Below are 20298 nucleotides of genomic sequence, written 5' to 3'. Positions count from 1 at the left end.
ACAGGCCTGTGTGTAACATTTGCATCCATCCCTCTCAAACTGAACCTTGAGTTCAGTGATCAATGTAGTCACAGACTTTGGCTCCTGTTCACAAAAGTGTGCAACCAGCGGTTGAAGTTGTTCATTTCACTGGGAAACTCGCTGTCCTGCTGCTTGTCTCCTGCAATGACCCTTCTTCCCCTCCCCCCAGCTGTTCTCCTGTTCTACCCACCCACCTGGCTGTTCTTCAGCGGGAGCTAACAGTCACCCAGCCATTATTAGTGCGCTGTCCTGCTCAGGAAACCACGCATGATCATGAATGAAGCGTCTCTTCCTAGACTCAGCCTTTACATGCATGGGATTCCATTTCCTCTTGGCCCCAGCTCTGCTGAACCAGTGGAGAGCAGAAGTTGGGGGCTGGGGGGCTTCTTCTCTCCCATTCCTGTTTCCCTTTCGGAAGCATCCCACCCCCAAATGTCCCTTGAAAGACTGAGCGACACACACGCCCCTAGCTCGCTGGCACTTGAAAGCCATGCTCCTGCAGTCACCCTGTGGCACTTGCAGGCCGAGGGAGGGAGGAGGGGTAGAAGGGCTCAGGTCCCTGGGGGAGGGAACAGTGACGGGAGATTACGACATCTACAGCTATGTCCCCGTAGCAGGTGAGGGGGAGGTGTACCATCCCCGCTTTATTCTATTGCAAGTGGCTTGCAGTGGTAATGGAGACATGGTAGCAGAGGCTTCAGCATGGGCTTGCAACCGAAGTATAGACCCAGCATCCCTAACAGACGTACAGTGGCAGCTGGCTTGCAATGAAGCTGATGCTGCCACGTTTTGTCTCCTGTTGTTTCCTGTGCTAGCGAGCTTAAATCCAGCACACAGAGGCAACTAGTGCAAGAATTCTAGGGGGAGCGCTGGCCATATGCCCGTGCCCCTCCCCTGCTTTGCCCATGCTCAACCCCTGCCCCTCCCCTTCCTCCCGACCCTGCCCTCTCTCCATCCCTGCTCTGCCCCTGACTCTGTCTTTCCAGGGAAACACCACTCTTCTTCTGGTGGGGGCAGGGGAACCCCACCCCGCAGGGAGTGGCACAGCAGAGGAGGAGCGTGAGCTAGGAAGCTTGTGCTGCTTTTGGGTTACGCTGCTCCAGGGGCTGGGGGCAGGGGAGACCACTACCATGCTCATCAGGAGTGGTGTGGCTCTCACAGTGAGTGCGGGGGGGGGCAATTCTGTGGGGGTGCACTTGGCCCCTTGTGCTCTTCCACACGTTGCCCATGTTAGCACCATAAGTCTGCCTGAGCTATGGTTACACCTTAAATTGTCTTGTAGATATAGCCTAAAGCCAAGAAGAGATTTTTTTTGGAGGTTGCTGGGAAAGGTGGAGACACAAGAAAGCCCCTGTTGTGTTTTTTGCTAGTTACACAATACCGACAATCGGAAGCAGCCACATGGGTACAACAGGGGTCCAGAAAAACTTGTTTACTAAATGGACACAAATATGCCAGATCTAGCTACCTCTGTTGCGCAGCTCTGACTGGTTTCCGGCCGCTTCTGAAAGAGAACACAGTGAGTGCCACTGGAGGGCTCACAAACTGTCCAAAGCATGACCTTCTATTTCCGTGCTACAGGTGAGGGAGCTGGGGAGCCGAGAGTGAAGGTTACTTTGTAAGTTTGCATTGTGAAGTCAAACCTCCCACCCAATGTACAGCGGTTAGTTTGGTTCGATCTCCAGACCAACCACATGATGATGTCCTTCTTGAACTGTCCCCTGCAGGTTTCACACAGCTGGACTGTCAACCCTTTTAATGTTATTACGTCATCACAGTAATATTGTAAGAGACAAAGAGGAGGTGAGGAGGTAGAAATACAAGAAGGTAGCCTTAAAAAAGTGATTAAAATCTTAGGAACCAATTCTTGGATTTGCTAACTGTGTTGCAGTCATTTCTTGAGGGGAGCAGATGCCTCACTGGCAGAAGCTATGGAGCAAGGGGCATTTTGGAAAAAAAAATGTGTGCACTGGAAAATTAACAGACTAAATTCTAGCCGCTTCTGTTGGGTACAAAGGCTGCTTTAAGGGAGCTCAACTCTGTTTGTACAGGTTTTCAGCTGACTTCACTTTTAAAAAGTGCATGGAATGCATCCAAGACAAATAATTTTTTGTGCTAGATGGGAAGACCAAAAGCAAAAGTCTGGGGAGAGGAGGATGGATGATCTTCCTTTAATGTCAAAACTGACACAAACACATCCCCCTACCCCTTTGCACTAGATAATTTTCTCAGCAAGACACAGATTGCTTCAATCTCTGCATAGCAGCCTTTGAAGCTTTCTCCTTATTGTTGTGTGTAGGGGGAGGGAGGGTTCCCTTTGAGGATTTCTATGGCAGTGAAGAGTTCCTCCTTCAAATACTTTCACACGATGAGGGAAATGGTCTCTTCTTTTGGGGCTTCTCTGCCTTAAGACTTAGGGCTGGCCAGAAAACAAGAATTCTTCTTCACAAAACATTTCAATTTTGATGGAAAAAGTTCTGTTGAAAATTTTTCAGCCTGGTCTGCTTAATACCTCACTGATCATTATTAGGTGGAGTTCCAGCTCAGAAGATAATTTGCATTGCTAGGGAGGATTGGCCAGCTGGAAGATATGGATTTTTGGAGGGTTCCCATTCTACAGAACTTTGTAGTAGGCTGCTTTTTTGGTGAAGCTATCTATGTGCATGGTTTGGCTGGGATAGTTTACAGTGTGGAGTAATTTATAAAGACATTCGTTACTTAGTAACAATTCTTTTTAAAGATTTACATTACTGGAGGGATTCCAGGTGGGTTTCTCTCTTGCAGGATGTTTGCCTTGTTCAGAGTATTTGATCGTCAGCTTTGCTGCTGTCCATTCCTTCCCGTCAATCACGCTTGGATAACACTTTTAGTGCCTGATCTCACAATGAGCTTTACGCGGATAGACCCGATGGGCTTCTGCGTGGAGCTCATTGCAGGGCTGGGGCTTTAGTTAAGATGATACTGTATTTATCCAGCTTTTTTCCCAATGGGGGAGGAATGAAAACTCTTGGGGAGAGTGCTGGATTTTTTTTTTCTTTTTAGTTTTGCCTTGTACATGTTTTCCTCCTCAAAAGGTCTTCTCCACATTTAACTGTGTAAAGTGTAATGAAAGATGTACGGCGTTGTTCCCCATTGAGACCATTTGATAGCTTCCATACCTCTCTTTCCTAAAAAGCTTGTGGGGAAACTGTACATCCTGCATTCATCTGCACACAGTGATTTGTAGCTGCAGCTATATTCTTTAATGACTAACTGGAGGGCATGTTATGAAACCATTAGTAACAAATGTTTAACAGATATAAGGGAAAAGCAAGAGGAAGTGTGGTATGTAGGAGCCTGTACACAGAGAATATATTATATGGGTGAGTGACCTTAGAAGGGTGCAAGGGCGGGGCATGTATCTGGTGATGCTCAGGTGGATATTGGATGGGTTTTTAGGTGACCATTAAAGCCTTTTGGGTGAGTTCTCGTGTGGAAGTTCAGCTACAGGTAATACAGCATTTTAGGAGATCCAATGAGGTTGTGTGGGGAAACTGCCAGAATACTGTGTTTCCAGGGCTGGGGCTCCTGTCCCTGTATTGGTGGAGCGGGGGAAATTCCAGAGCAAATGGTCAGAGGATGAAGGATCATTCTTCAGATGATGATGTGCAGCCATGAATTATAAATAGAGATGACAGCACAGTACTTTTATTGCATCTGAGGCTACTATGGGATGTTCAAGTAGCAGCTGCACTGAAGAACACATTTTTCCATCTGTACGTGGCAAAGTGAAATGAGGTCTTTTCATTTGCATGTAGGCCTTGTGCTTTTGAGATTAGATTCCCTCAGAGCTCTTTACTTGGGGCTGCAACTGAGACTATGCAGAAGCTGAATGAGTGCAGAATTCAGGAGCTCTGTATTAAGCTTCCCCTGGGAGCACATAACACCTGCATCCCATGAGCTGGTGCATTTGCCTTTTAGCAGCTGGATGGAACTCAAAGTACAGGTTGAACTTATGTTGTCCGGCACCCTTGTGACCTGACTGGTGCCAGATGAGATACTTTGCCAGACCGTGGGAGGTCAATGTTTTCTAGCATGGGGTATCCAACCTTTTTCCAATGGGGGGCCACATGGCAATTTTTTACATGTTCCAGGGGCCAAACACAGAATAGCCCCAAACCTGCCCCCAGGCTTAACCCCTCCCAGCCCCAAACGTAGATTAACTTCCTCTACACAGGAGCTCTGGGTGCTGCCACCCCTCACCCCCGCTGCACCTTCGATAGACCATTGTCTCCTCCTCAGCGCAGCTGTGCGGCTCCCCCTAGCCCTCCTGCAGCACGTGTGGCAATCTGCACTGCTGTGCTAAAACAATGGGACTCAATTTAATTGGTTTAACGGCTGCATCTCTCCTGCCAGCTGTTAAACCAGTTAAACTGAGTTTTATTCTATCAGCACAGCAGGGCAGGGACCTGGAGGAGGAGTGAGCAGTGGCAGCAGCAGGAGCCGCAAGTGGTTCCTTAAAGAGCCATGTCCGGCTTGGAGCTACTCTGCTGACCTTCAAAATGGTGCTGCTGCCAGCTCTGCAGGCTGGATGAAAAGGCTCCATAGGTTGGATTCTGGCCTGCGGGCCGTGTGTTGGGCACCCTGGTCTAGCTGTGTTACCGACACTTCCACTGCTTACTGGGCTCTTAGAAGACATTTAAGGGCAAATTACAGTTAAATAACAGCACAGAACACTGACAGCCAGGACTGGTGGCTATAACCAAGTTTATGGGACCGTGGGAAACTTGGCCACAGCCACGATAAGTGATTGCCTGGCTAACTAAAATCATGCCGGATTATGGAGTTTGCTGGCCTGAGAGAGTTCTGGATTAGAGAGGTTCAACCTGTATGGTATTTTTTATTAATCTTTAAAACTTTAAATGGCTGGAATCTGTGTATGGATTACCAGAGCCCTCTGTTCTCTCCCTCTCTCTGGGCTAGTCTGTCACAGCTGCTGTCAGTGGAAGAGCTTGGCAGTCAGTCTGCAGAGGTACAAGGCAGGTTGTTCTCTGAGAGGGCCTAAGTGTGAATACTTTATTATAATTGTACATGTGAGGTAAACTTTTCAGAGGTGCAGAAGTGACATAGGCACCACAGACAGTTTTGAAAATGGGACTCAGGCTCCTAAGTTAGGTAGGTGCTTTTAACAATGTTCCTCTCAGTTTGTAATTGATTGTTAACACTGTCTGGCACACAGATACTGCAGCTCTTGATTTCTCTTGTTCCTCTTTCCCAGGCTGGCCTTCGTTCTATGATGTGATCAGTCCTGATGTAATTGCGTTCACCGATGACTTCTCTTACGGGATGCACAGGATCGAAACAAGCTGCAGTCAGGTCAGTGCATGGCACACACAGACTCTTTCAATGGTAAAAGCTGCAAATATTGTTCCAGCACATTAATCATCTCACTGTGGTTTGCCAAGCTTTTAGTTCATTACATAGTAATCATTTTAAGATGACATGGTGGATTGCAAGTGTGACAGATGATGGTCAGAGTACAAAGTGCTAATGAGAGCGCATGGTGTTATTTGTCTTACGCGCTGTTTAACAGAGCATACGTTAATAGTTTGAATCAGTAGTGTCAAGAATGCCGCAGTTCTCTTGTTGAAAGGAATCCCTTCATGGATCACCCCTGTGCTCTGCTCTTCTACCTCCAGCTACGAAAGTTTTTGATGGGGGTTGTAAGCTTTGTGGTGGCTCTTTGTGTGCTGATTCCATCGTTGTGCACTCCCTGAAATCCAAGACTGATTCCCAGGTCAGTTTTACTGACCATCTCAGGTAGTCCCAGCTCCCATAGTAATGAAATCAATCGTAACGCCAGATGCTCCCAACTTTCCGTTATCTGTCTCTTTTGACTTGCTTTCATACTTGATGATGCCCAACTTTCTGTGAAAGGAGGGGAACTGCTGACTTGGCTTGTAGCAAAAACACCCAGCAGCTCAAATCCATCCAGTTCCAAATCCTCACATTCCTTCTGGGGAGGCTGCAACAGCTTCATTCACGCTGGTTAAATCTGCCGTTCTGTTTCCATGACCCTGCATGGGAAGGCCAAGCCCTCTGATTTAAGTGCTCATGGAGGTTACCCTGGAGACACAGTTGGATCCTGGCCGAGTAACCCCACTCCCCACTCTAAATACATTGGCCTGAGCAATCCAAGAGTGCACTTCCTACCTCGGAGCCACAGTTCAGCTCTGCCAGGACCACTGCTGTGGTGCTGGTGGCCAAGCCATGAGTGCTGGCAGCATACACATAAGCACGGCAGTGAGTCTGCCTGCAGATCCAAGACGGATGGTGTCCCATCCATGAGTTCTGGCCACAGAGGAATGCTGCCTTCCAAGGGTCACATGAATGGCAAGAAGTTGCATTGCTCCCTTTACTGGGCCAGGTTCTGTCCACAGGTGATGTGCCACTGACTCTGTGCAAACTCAGCAGGGCTCCTTGGCTTAAGAGCTGTTCACACTGGAAAAAAAAAGGAGTCTTCCCTGTGTTCCAGTACACTTGCCTGTTGAGAGCCCCAACCCTCAGATCAGATCTGCCCCTTTCTGGCTGTGTTCTTCAACATATCCTATTCCATCGACCACATCATTTGTGCAGGTGTTTGATTCTTCGGAGTCTGTGTGTTCATACAGTGGCCACCGTCTGCTGCTGCTTCTCCTAATTCATGAATCTTACAGAGTTTTGACGGCTCCGTGGCAGTTCCCTCCTTAATCTCAGCCTGGGAGCCACTGGTTCCCTGATCCTTGGGCACAATGGCTTGTGGCCCCAGTGTTTGCCTTTGCAACCATCTTATCTAATGTGAGAGGACTCCTCTGTTTCACCATCTCTTTCTTCATTAAGCAGACCTGTGGAACCAGGGCTAGAGGCTGTGCCAATCTGCCTGGACCTGATGGTACCCATGAATCTGGAGACGTTTCCCTCTGCATCCCTGGATGCAGCTGTGTCATCAATGCCCTCCTGTTCCCCAGCTGACTGTTGTTGAGGAGGTGCCATGGAAGACAGCTAGTGCTCTTCAGTTGTCAGTGGAAGTGGAGCAGGCAGTCGGCTCCAACTACTAGACATTATGTGATACCAGCCAGTTTGGCCATATTGATCAATGATGCCATTCTCCAGCCAGCAGGCACCATGTGACATATCCTGGCCACATGCTCTCGCTAACACCCGGAAAGGGGTGAAAAAGAGCTACTCTGTCCTCCCCCACCAAAGGGTCTGAATTTCTGTTCTTACATCCCCTACTCAATTGCTTCATGACACAGGCTTCTCTGGAGTTGGCTAAACAGCAGCATCCACACTCCACTCTGACTAATGCAAGAAATTAGACTTTATGGGCCAATCTTCTCATCAGCTGGTATCCTATTCCAGATCTCTAGCTACCTGTCACAGATGGCCCAAGGTAACTTTTTAAACTATGTATAAATGGCAGATTTTGCTGAGAAGCTACCATAGCAGTATTGTACCTGGCTCCAACCTGAGGTCAGTAAGTTGGTAGCTAGGTCTATACTTCAGGCTGCTGTTGATTCAGTAGACGCATCCTCTTGCACATTGTCACGAGGGGGCAATTCTCAGGTTTCTGTAGAGAAGGCCTCTGGCAGTGGTGCATTGCGTGTTGTATCTATTTGACAGCAGCCGGCCTGCCAGGAACTCAGAATGTTATTGCTGATCTTCTCAGCAGAAACTTTGCAACTGACCACAAATGGAAGTTTCACAACACGGTAGTTGTGGATATTTCTGCTCAGTGGGGAACTCTGATCAGGCACCCCTTTGTATTTCACACCAACACCAAATACATTCAATACTGCTCAAGAAGAGGACTTGGTTCCCTTTCACAGGGTGACAACCTGGTCAGCAGTTGGTTGGACTTGTTCAATTATTCCTTCTCTCCCCTATCACTTTCGTGAGTGTCGTTCACAGACTCCAGTGGGAGAGAGTAATGGCCATCCTATTTGCTCTCTTCTGGCATGGCTAATTATGGTTTCTTCTTTTTCTCTGCATGCCATTGCTGCTCTTGATGTTTTTGGAACTGCTCAAAGAACACGGTGGATCTCAATCCACAGATGCTTCACATGATAGCTTGATTTTTGGATGGACACCTCCGCTAACGTGTGTGTTTGTTGGCAGTAGAGGATGTGCTCTCCAATAGCAGTAAGGATTCAATGGGATGATCCTACTTATCCAAATGTATATGTTTCACTTCATGGGCCCCACAGCAAGGTCTTCCCCAAAAGCTGGAGATATCCCAATGCTCTTAGACTATTTCCTCTATCGGAAAGCCTCAGGACTTGCTCTCGACTCCATCAGGGTGCATACAGTGGCTATTAGCACTTTCAGCCCCGCTCCCCCCCCAATTAAGGAGCATTTGGTTTTTACCCCTCCCTTGGAATGCCTGAGTTTGTACAAGCCTTGTACAGAAATACTTGCCCATTGAGCCTATTGCTCCCAGTGGGACCTTGGTCTAGCCTTTATGTCATTAACAAACTCTCCCTTTGGACCTCTGACCTTCTGCTTGCTTTTTCTTCTTTCCTAGTTATTATTACTTCTGCAAGGGCCTTTGACAGTCTGGGAGTCATGATGGGAAACATCCTTTTCACCACATTCCTTCAGAACTAAGTTTCACTGCACCTGCACCCCAGATTTCTACTGGAAGGGGTTTCCCACTTCCACCTCTACCAAACTGTACATCTACCTGCTTTCTTTCCCAAACCACACACCTTAATTAAGGAATGCTGGCTTCACTCCCTCAATGTATGTTGGACCATGGCCTTTTACCTACAAAAGATGAAGCTGTTCTGGAAGTCCCCCAGACTGCGTGTTGTCATAGCAGAGAGAATTAAAGGGTAGGTCGTTCCCACACCAAGAGTCTCAAAGTGGTTCTGAAAGGGCATTATGCTCTGCTATCAGTTGTTGAGATGGTCCCCACCAGATAGAATACTTGCCCGTTTCATGAAAGTGCAAGCATCAAAACCTGCTGCGCTCCACAAAGTGCTGCTTGTGGGCATATAAGGCAGCCACATGGAGTTTGGTGCACACCTTTTCCTCTCATTGTGCTCTTGTGCTTGATCCCGTGATGGACACCTTGTTTGTTGCAGCAGTCCTCTGCTCCACAGTTCCATCCTCTTCCTTGCACCCCACTCCTCGCTGGGTTCTGCTGAGTAATTGCCCTCAGAGGAACAGAATAAGGATGGATCATTTGAAGATGAAGCAGAGTTACTTCCTTATAACTAGAGGTTCTCTGAGCTGTCCCTCTCCATGCTCCAATCCCACCTTGCTGTCCCTCTGCTGTGGGTCCAGTAGACCCGGCTGGCGTGCTCTAAAAGGCTGAAACAGGACTCCATCAGTGTGAGCCAGGTTCCTGAGAGAGAGCCCCAGCTGGGTCTATAGGGGCAGTTAGTGCACAGCTTGTTAGTGCATTCTGCAAATCATAATTCACCAGAGAGCTTTACAGGTGCCATGTAGACAAGTCACTACTCTTACACATTTGTGGGTTTTAAATTAACTGAAACCACACAGGAAAAAGACCTGGCCATGGGTGTGGCCTGCTCAGTGAAGAGATTTCATCAGTGGATTTAGGTGGTTAGAAGAGCAACCAAGATGTTAAGAGTATTAAGGTACAGGCTGAACCTCTCTAACGTGGATCTCTCTCACCTGTCAACCTCTGTAATCCAGCATGACTTTAGTTATCCGGACGCCTACTTATCATGCGTGTGGCCAAGTTTCTTGTGGTCCTGCAAAGTTTATTCCCAGCCACCTGTCCTGGTTCTCAGTGTTCTGTGCTGCTGTTTAGCTGTAGTTTACCCCTCAATGTCTTCTAAGAGGCACAGGTTGGGAATATCTCCTTTATTCAGTGATTATTGACATTCATTGAAAATGCAGCCTACTCAGTGCCACATGGCAGGACGGTGAGTACACATCAATGAAGCCTGTGACCAACAAATGGATTTGACTCCCTTCCAGAGAAGCTGAAGTTTTTGGATTCACCTGACTGGAGCCCAAAGGAGCATGTGGTCAGTGTAGAGAAATCTGAGACTATCATTTCCCTGTCTTCAGAGAGAAACTAGAATGGGCAGATTTTACAGAATGGTGTTAGCAATGCACGCACCAATTTAAAACACACTAAAAACTGAATTTACTGAATAGTGTAGGGAAATGTGAGGATAAACCCCACAGCAAAGTCCAACAGCAGTGGAACCCGTATTCTTGGCCCAGCAGATGGGGCAGATCACACAGGAAGATGGCCCAGGGGAACAACACCCCTGTGTAGTGTACCCATAACACAGCCATTTCCTTGCCTCCCTGGGGTCCTAAGAATGTGAATAATGTATCCAGCAGCAAAAGAGACCACAATTTTACTGCAGCACAGTTCTTTGTAAACTCTCCTCCCTTCCCCCGCCCCACACTCCAAACTGTATTAATTTCTTGCAGATGAAAAAGTTGCTTTTTTTCTCTAAATGTCCCTCCATCTGCTTGCTCCTGTGTAAAAGCCTCTTTTTAAAATGTTCTTCACTTTAGAGATCAAACGCTGAGGGGAGGGAGGGAAATTACCCTAATATAAAACAAAAGCATCCCTGTGATTATCCAAGAAACAATTTTTACAGTTCTGTTGGAAACACATCATCATGGAAGGACATATAATGCCAGATACTTGTGACAGGTAAATGTTAATTGCAGGCACATTTAGGGGATAATATTAAATTGGTTACACATTCTGTCTCCTTCCTTTTCCTTTCCTGTGCAGGGGGTCCTTCCCCCTAGGGACTCTCTAGCTATTATGTTGTACCTGTAAAACATAACAAAATTATTTAATCACAAAAATATTGGTTGCACATTTTAATATGCACTGAAATAAATCATTAGCAGCTCAACTGCACAATGGTTTCTTGAGCTCATGGCAACCAGTGAGAGCCAACCACGCTGACAGCTGTGGTCAGCTTTGCTCCCCAGCTGCCAAAGGCCTGAGCTATGCTTGGAAGTCTATTATTATCTTGCCATGTTCTGTCCAATGTATGAACCAGCATAGGATAATTTTCAAGGTGAAGCTTCATCAACTTTAACACTCACCAAAGAAAAATAGTCAGCACATCTTTCATACACTCAAATAACAGCCACAATGATTCCTTTGTGGTGCAAACAATTGAGTTTGAGTTCTTTTCATTGCCCCTGAGTAATAGCACGTGTGTACATGGACTATATGTAAATATTAGTGAGAGACAGTGTAACAAAATTTAACTGATTTCTCAGTAATCCAATCCTGGTGTGACTTCTGCTACCACACAAAAATATCATGAAACCATCTCTGGCCTTGCTGAGGCTTTAGAATTCCTTGCCAAGCAGTTCTGTCGTGATAGCTCTGACAGAATAGTCCATACATTTATGTCAGTGTTTTCTTGAAATCTGCCCCTCTGTGTAATTTCTCAGTTCCTATGCATTGGAGAATGAGTGATTTATAAATAATCTTTTGGTAGATGATGACATGGAATAGACTTTGCTATTGTCTTGTCATATTTTGGATTTACACAAATACTTTGGGACACTAAATTATTATGACTTGTTTGCATTGTGATGGTATCCAAAGGCCCTACTTGAAATAAGACGTCTGTTATGCTAGACACCAGACTCTAAAAACGCAGAAGGGCAGCTCCTACTTCAAAACTCTTACAACCTCAAAGGACAAAAGGGATCAGGGCTGGGAAGGGGGCACAAGCAAGAGATCAGTCATGAATATCAGACTTGTTAGTTCTATTATTTGAAGGTGTCCTCATTGTTATCTTATGTTTTTATTGTTTCATTTTACCTTCCTGGCTCCTTTGTTTCCCTCCCTCATGACAAAAGAAATTAGGTGGTTATTTTGTCCTCAGCCTCACCAGTCCTGTTAACTGCTTCCTTAGCCGCCTACGCAGAAGTCAATCCTGTGCCTTCCCAAAACTCATTTGTGGAACAGCTGCTACCGAGAGCTCTTCCTGGCAATGCCACAGAGTGGGAGTAGGCTCATTGGCTAGTGGTATGTCTCCACTGGGCTTCCACAGCCATTTTTGCTGCCTTCCCAGGGGAGACGGGCGTTAGCACGGGCTGCCCTCAGGAAGGTGGTACAGTTTTCAGTGATGACTCGCTGCTTAAGGGGTTTGTGGGAGCTCTATATTGTTCTGTGGCTGGTCCCAGCAGGCTGTGCATGGCAACAGGAGTTTCACAGAGCCCTTCCAAAGCTCTCTGTCTTGGAAGTTGCACCTTCAAGGTGCCATACCCAAAACCACAGTTGTCACTTTCTCAGACATCCGCTCTGATACACCTGATTGCAGGATTGGAGACTTAAACTTTAAACTCTCCATGGCAGGGATGTCTTCGTCCAGCACTGAGTTAAGGCATAGGCATTACATGCATCTGGCTATGACCCCTGCTCCTGAAGTCTGGTGGTGATCAGAATTAGAGGTGGTAGGGAATTTTTCAATGAAACGTTTTTTGTCAAATATTTTTCAAAATCTGGAAAGCATTGAAGGAATGGGTGGAAAGCCTCTTCTTCCTAAAACCAAATGGGAAGAAGGGGCTTTTGAAGTCAGGGGGTCTTTTTGAAAGGCCCCCGTCTACATGGGCGGCATGCATTTAGAAGGCGGCACTTTTGAATCAGGCATGGCTGGTATTACGCTAATGAGTTGCTGCATATTCATGGCAACGCTTCATTAGCATCTTCCGAAATCCCTTATTACCTTATTCCGAAATCCCTTCCGAAAGGAGGGGACTAGGGCCGCCACAGCCACAGTTATTTCAAAATAGTGGCTACCATTTCAAAATAACTTTTCTGTGTAGGCATAGCCTATGACTTAGGTTGCTTCTACACTCTCACTTTCCCGTTGGAGGTGGCATGGCAATGAGGCAATTCAAAGCAGGCTAATGAGGTGCTAACATGCATATTCAGCATCTCATCAGCATAATGATGGTTGTGCAAATTTTGAAGTGCAGCCTGACAGTGAAGATGGGGGCAGCTTTGAAGTAAGCACCCCACTTCAACATTCCCTTACTCTGATCTAGTTCTGTTATGCTAATGAGGCACTGAATATGCATGTTAGCACCTCATTAGCCTGCTTCAAATTGCCTCATTACCATGCCACCTCCAACGAGAGAGTGAGAGTTTAGAAGCAGCCTTAGACATAGACAGCTAGCCTATGACATAGGCTGTGTCTCAACTATGACACCCTTCTAACACCACTGATTTAAACTCATATTGAAGCCAACCATTTACTTTAATGGGAAATACATTGGACGCAAGCAAAGCAGCATGATGCTGTATCCAAGGTACGTGTTTCTTCAGTGCAGGGTTTTATTTTTTTATTCCTCGTGACATACTGGAAAAATAAGAAAGAACTGGAACGGCTATTTATACTGCGCTGTTGGTTTCAATATGTACTTGTTGACCTAATTCTCCTCTCATCAGAAGCCTCTATTGCAGTCTTAGGCATTCAGAAATAGCTCAATGTATCTGCTTCTTCAAATGTGATGTTCTGTATGTAAAGAGAAGTGAATGTTCCTGTTCTTACAGCCAGTACTACAGCCTTTACCATGCTTTAAGACACATCTGAAACCCACTCATCCAAAATAATACTTCTGTCTGTGGGGACAACACATGTACTTTCACATTCCATGTAGGTAACAAATTACGCATCAGTTCAATTTATAGTTACAAATGAGATCAGATATGAGAGCTCTGCTATTCTTTGTTCTCTCGTATGCAGAGCACAGCCTGCAATGACATCAACTAGGCATCCAGCAGTGCTCAGACTGGAGGTTGAGACCCCAAAGTGGATCACAAACCCCTTTTGATGGAGTCACCAGGGCTGGCGTTAGACTTGCTGGGGTCCAGGCCAAAGTCCAAGCCCCACCACCTGAGACCAAATTCAAAGCCTGAGGGCTCTAGGCCTGGGTGTCAGGGCTCAAGTTATAGGTCCCCCACCTGGGGCTGAAGACCCCTGGGCATTGGCTTTGCACCCTCCTGCCCTGGGGGCAGTGGGGTTTGGGGGCTCAGGCTTTGGTCTCTTCCCCTGGGATCACATAGTAATTTTTGTTATCAGAAGGGGTTTGCAGTGCGCTGATGTTTGAGAACACCTGCCAATGAAAAATACCTAAGAAATTGTTCTACCTATTTTCCTGGTGTAACCCTTGTCCCACTATAGACTTACCTTAAGACTACAGCATTATTAGCATTGCTGTGCCATGTAAGTGTATAAAAATGCAATGATATTCTGTTGTTTTATTTCAGTGTGGTGCTCACCTGGGGCATATCTTTGATGATGGGCCTCGTCCAACTGGCAAAAGATACTGCATAAACTCTGCTTCGCTATCTTTTGAGTCTGTAGATAAGAACAGTGCCGGAGACGGCAGCAGTAGCACCAGTCCAGCCCAAACAGACAAAACTGAACTTTAGGACAAGGACCAGTCTGCAGAAAACTCCTGACTTACTAAGAATGTTTTTCTAACTTGCCTGCTACATAATGTCATATATTTAAAAATGCAAAGGCATTCTGCACCTTCTTTCTTTGCTGAAGTTGAGGCCTTGCCTGCCAGCATACTATAGTACATAATAGGATCTGAATATTTGTTGACTGATTCTGTTGGTTTCTTTTTGGAGATTGCTTTGGGGAAGCCTGAAAATGAGGTGATAGCCTCATTATTTATTAGTTTGTTCATATTGCTTTGTTAGTATAGATTGGAAAATTTTTCCTTTTCTGTGGGGAGAAAGGGATTGAGGTTATCTTCAGGAAACAGAAAACTCCTGAGTGTAATAAAATTCTTGAGATCCCAGCACATGTATGGTTGTTCTGATTTGTGAGGTATGTGGCCTTAGGTCATATGTATTCAGCCATCTCCCTGTGTCAACCACACCCTGCAAAGGCTTGGATTTGGGCAGTTCCCTTCCAACTGAAAATGACGGGTGAGACGTACAACCCCTCCTTTGGCTAGATTACTGCCAAAATACAAAGGGTGTAGACATTGCAGGGAAGCATATGTTGCATGCTCATCCATTTTTCCTTCCGTAGGGTGCTGGAATTGAATATTAATTCCAGCTCAAAACTATTAAGCTTCACTTATTCAGGTTTTGCTGACTAGCGTTTGCTTTTTTGAGAGGCTGTGTCCTCTGTAGCTAAAGCTCTTAGATATCTGGACTTGAATTAAAATATAAAGGGGATTATTTATGTGGGCAGGAGCAGGTAGAAATTTTAGAGAACTGAAGTGGGTATGGGTTGACATTGGTGGGCTGTTTGTCCTGCCCAAAGCAAGGGATCATTACAAGGCCTCAGCAGACCCATAGAAGAGGCTCTGAGGACACCTGGGACCTCAGAATGAAAAGTGAAGCCCTTCTCAAATGCTCCATATTTAATTGAAGCTGGCCAGGGCCCATAAAGCCTCCACGGGTCAGGCTTTTATTAGCTGTAGCTACGGCAAGGGCTGTGGGTGGGAGGGTGAGGTAACAAAGGAGCATGACAAAGGCTGGCAAAAAGCCAGACTATTCACTTGGTGAGAAAAGTTGCTGGTTTCACCTGGCAAGAAGTTTTCCACAACTGCTCTCAGCATTTACTTCAGTAGCATCTGGTTGTAATTGTGAGTAATCAGGTTTCCTAAGCTTTAGTGATAGGGTATTATCTAATATCACTTTGCCTTGAAAAGTTCAGTGACCAGTCAGATCAAGTGCTTTCTTTGTGCATATCCTGTTACAGTTGACATTGAGTCCAGTCCTATTCGTGCTGGGAGGAAAAATTCCCCTTGATTTTAATAGAAGCTGGATTGAGCCTATTATACCAATCAAAATGAACATACCCCTTGAAATGGAGAATATGGCTGCACATTGAACTCGGGCTGATTCCCAGCTCAGTGGGAGGCAGACGCAATAGCTCTGTTTGTTTGATCTACCAGGCTAAAAATGGTAGCTGTGGCAGCACAAATGAAGGGAGGGGTTACCCACGTCAGATGTGCACTTAGACTCTCAGACAGGTGTATTGTACTCAGGGCTTGCACTGTGGGGCTGCACTCTAGTTTGAGCATGCTAGCTCCAGAATGGGCCCAGCTGGAAGTGCAGACAAAGTCACCGTTTATTTTAAAAGCAGCCTCTGTACAAGCATAGAGAAAAATGAGAATTGCCTCATTAGCACTACAACAAACGCAGGGATGCAGCATAAGGTCATGAGCTTTTGTGGCTAAGACCCACTTCATCAGATGTTGTGAAAGCTCATGACCTAATAAATGTGTTAGTCTCTAAGGTGCTACGGGACTGCTTGTTTATGAAGCTACAGATTAACACAGCTCCCCCTTTGAGACTAGATCTTAATGTATCAAGGCAGTCAAGCTTTCCAGGGTCCCATTATTCTTTAACAATTTCTTACAGAAGGGCTATTCTTGTCCCTTGCCTTTGTTTAAGGAAAAGTCTGTTTTCTCCGGTAATATTTTCTGACATAAACGAGAAAAATGTAGCATCTTTAATAATGGGGGGAGCATATTTGTTTTTTAATTTCAGATTGCTGTTGGATTTGTTATCAAATTTCACCGTATTTTGGTCTTATGTTAGAGAAATACATTACTAAATCTTCAGTAAGCAATAATGTCAGCTGTCCTACAGTAGATTTATTTTTGCAGGATATGGAATGCAATGAACTGAATCAATATGGTGAGGTGTATGTGATCTGGGGGAGTTACACCATTTAACGTAGGAAACTCATTGTTCTCTTTCTGCACCACAGCACAGTGGAAGGTAAGTGCTGTTAGAAGATGCCAGCATTGGTTGGTATTAAAAAGTCCAAATTTAGGTCAGCCTGTCTGTGGTCATGACAAAAGGATCTTGGGACCTGAGTACAATGTCTAATGTAACAAGTGAACATTTCTATCTGGGTAAAATGTGGACTGTCTGGATGCTTATTCATATGGAAAGCAAATGATGCTGAAATAAAAAGCTTTTTTTTTTATAATATCCTCTCTGTATTGCTAATTGGTTGTTTGGAATAGAAGAACTTTTTAACTGATATGTAAAATGTATGCATATGTATTATAGCTATCCAATGATGATTTCAGCTTTGGGTACCATTTAATAGTTAAACCTTCCCTCAGAACAGTTCAGCAGTTTTGAAAAACAATTATATTTCTTAATTCAAATTTCTTTTCAAATATTTATCATATATTAATACACAATAAAATTCCTTCATAGCTAAACACTGTTCTGTTTTCTTTCTTAATCATATCTACTTTTTGCCATGGGTTCATCTGCTGTGAACTACAGCCAATCTGAAGGTGCTTCCTTTATCTAGGTTCTTTTACTGACTCTCTGCATTTTGTGTATTACGTCAGTGGCTCTCAACCATGTGCGAGCAGGTATGTGGGGTCCACCAAGCAGGACTGGCATTAGACTTGACGGAGCTTGGGGCAGAAAGCTGAAGCCCCACCACCTGTGGCTGAAGTCAAAGCCTGATCAAGTTAGCTTTGCAGAATCCCCTGTCTTTTACATGCAAAAAACCAATTGTGGCACAGATGGGCCATGGAATTTTGTTGTGGCAGAGCCTCAGAAAGGAAAAGGTTGAGAACTCCTGTATTATATATCCAGTTTTTTATCACACAATATTTAATTTTTTTTTTCAGTAGCAAGAGCCAAAGCACTGCAATGTGCTCAGATTCCTGCGTCAGTCCCTGTGAAAGTATTTGAGAAATCCAGATAACAACTGAGGGGAGAGAAACATTTATGTAAGTGCTCAACCTTCACTTTAGCAAAAATCTTCAGCCACTGCCATATGTTCTTACGTATAGGTATGGCCGTGCGGAGTTCTATGCAGATGGCCCCTTGCAAACTGAAAGAGTTATACATACCAGTGCAGAGACCTGCTGCTGAACAATTTGGCTGGAAACTTCCATTTTGTTCAGGATTTGGCTCTAGGGAAACAGGTTTGGAATTCCTCATTGTTCACAGTTTGATAAATCAGCTCTACCAAATGTTTTTAAAATGGTGTGTGTGTGCAGGGAGGTGGAGGGGGAGGGTAAGAGCTTCCATGTTGTTTTCAATCCTGCTTTCATGTTTACATTCCTGGAAACCTAAGTGGCATTGGTGCAGTCATTCAGCTAACTGGTCTCAGGTATTGCAGGGCGTCCAAGGACGAGATGACAGTCAATCAGAATGTCAGGTGACATTCTAAGGACTCATTTTGCCACATTAGTATATTCTACACGAGTCCAAACCAATCCCATTCTGATCCCCGTCCTTCCCCTCTCCAATGCCTGTCTCCTGTCATAACTGAGATAATTTGATGCTTCTGGGACTGATTTCGGATCGTTAGTCTCTTTCAGCACAAACAACAGTAGGTGGCACCTTAAAAACTAACACATTCATTAGGGCATAAGCTTTTGTGTGCTCCAGCTCACTTCCTCGGACGCCTGGAGTGAAAGGCATTGGGAGGCAAGCCGGACAACCACCAAATTGAAACAAATACCACCAACTCCACATCTCTCAACAAAAACAGCCCAGGAGCCAGTCTATGTAACAAATGCCATGGCCACCTCTGTCCACATATCTACCCTAATGACACCTAACCCCATCAGCTATCCCATCAAAGGCTTATTCATCTGCACATCTACAAATGTAATATTTGCTGTCACGTGCCAGCAATGCCCCCCTACCATTGGACAAACCGGACTAAATCTACACAAAAGAATAAATGTTTTTTTTTCATCAGAAGAAGAGGTAATATGTAAACATAAGGCTGTACTACCATGGACTTAAGAATAATAGGAATCACTTTACGTACTCCTGACATTCAGCCACCAGTCAGGTGACTCAAGCAAGCTATTTGGCAAAGTCCAACAGGACCCATCACTACTTCAGGGCAGGGAATGGGGAGTGCAATACCCATCCCAAAGTGTAGCTTGCTGCCTCATAGCACCCGCAAACTCTGTCTCTTTCTTCACCAAATGACGGCTCTTTAGGCCAGGCCTATTTTTCTAGGTGTTGTGCCATAGGCATAATATGACTTCTATATGGGGGGAGGGGCAAATTTTCAGCTTTCTGAGGCTTGCAAAGGGGTGTGGCCAGAAGAGCTTCTTGCCTTTTCACTCCACTGTGTCTGAGGGGAGCATGCGCCCCTTCCTGCCTCCACCTACACATCACCCTGGCATATTAGGGTGTGGCTAGTTGCAGAGCTACTCCACAGAATTCCTAGAACTTCCGGTCAAACGGTTCAAACTTGCTTTTGCTTAACCTGTGCAGGCCAGTGGTAAATGAAAAGGTGTTCCACAAGTGGGAAAAAAAAAGGCCTCTAATTTAAAAATCCATCCTTGTTCCTGTTCTTGGACTGCTCTCAAACACACAGGAAAATTCCAGTCTGCAGATATCTGATTGTAGTGTTTCTTAATGCCTCATTGAGAATGACACCTGCAAGCGACCCGCTTGTCTGCCGCCAAGAAGAATTGCTTGGCTAATATAACAGACCTGTTTTCTCCACTTCCATTTCCAGCTACTGGCAATTCTCTTCCTCCTCCCCTGCCCTTTATTTATTTATTTATGGACTGGTAGCATTTAAGTCAATGCAGCACCAATGCAAATGATTCTTTTCTCCTTTCACTTAGTCGAAAGCTCGGATTGCCAAGCCCCCCGGATTGCCCTGGAATCTCAAAGAATTAAATAATTTTAATTAAATATTATTGCATGATGAAACATACAGGTATATGTCCAACCAGAACTGGCAACCCTACTGTCTGCCCAAGTACCAAACATATGAGGGAGCAAAATATTGTATCTTGTCTGTCCCAAATGTTTGTAAAAGAAAAACCAAGTTTTATAGCAGTGGTTACCAAACCGTATTCCGTGGAACACTAGTGTTCCATACAATGTGAATAGATGTTCTGTGACAAAAAATTCAATGATAATATTTTTCCTTCTGAAATACTAAATATGAAATTATGAGCATATCAAAGCACAAAGGTATTTGAAAAGTGCTTAAATTGTAGGTATAGTAATATTTATAATGCGTTCATAACAGTATACCTGTTGTTATTCAACTCGTGCTAAAACAGAATCTATTTGGATTGTTTCAGCATGAATCATGTTCAGAGAAATCACGTGATGCTGCATCTGATATAAGGCTCCAGCTCTCAAGCATCATTCCTAATAGTAAGCAGATTTGTGATCAAAAGCTGCTAAAGCACTTTTCCCATTTAAAAAAACTGTCAGATGTTACTTATTTTTATTTTCCAGTAGTTTTCCGTAGAAATAACAAACATATGAAAATACAAAATTTAAAAATACTT

The 20298-nt window shown here is 44.9% G+C and overlaps 1 protein-coding gene across 6 annotated transcripts in view; it reads left to right on the top strand.

Annotated features, from left to right (window-relative positions):
- Positions 1–17220, top strand: part of MSRB3 (methionine sulfoxide reductase B3) — a 118931-nt gene extending 101711 nt beyond the window's left edge. For all 6 annotated transcript variants that reach the window (XM_075013503.1, XM_075013548.1, XM_075013531.1 and 3 more), the window contains 2 exons: positions 5279–5376; positions 14282–17220. In XM_075013503.1, the coding sequence (XP_074869604.1) occupies positions 5279–5376; positions 14282–14446 (263 nt within the window). In that variant the 3' untranslated portion in view covers positions 14447–17220. The remainder of the gene's footprint in view (positions 1–5278; positions 5377–14281) is intronic.
- Positions 17221–20298: the final 3078 nt, after the last annotated feature.

This window comes from Carettochelys insculpta, chromosome 1 (genome assembly GCF_033958435.1).
Source record: "Carettochelys insculpta isolate YL-2023 chromosome 1, ASM3395843v1, whole genome shotgun sequence".
NCBI classification, from domain to species: Eukaryota; Metazoa; Chordata; order Testudines; family Carettochelyidae; genus Carettochelys; species Carettochelys insculpta.
Note: the sequence above shows the minus strand (reverse complement) of the source record. Positions and strands in the feature narration are given on the sequence as shown.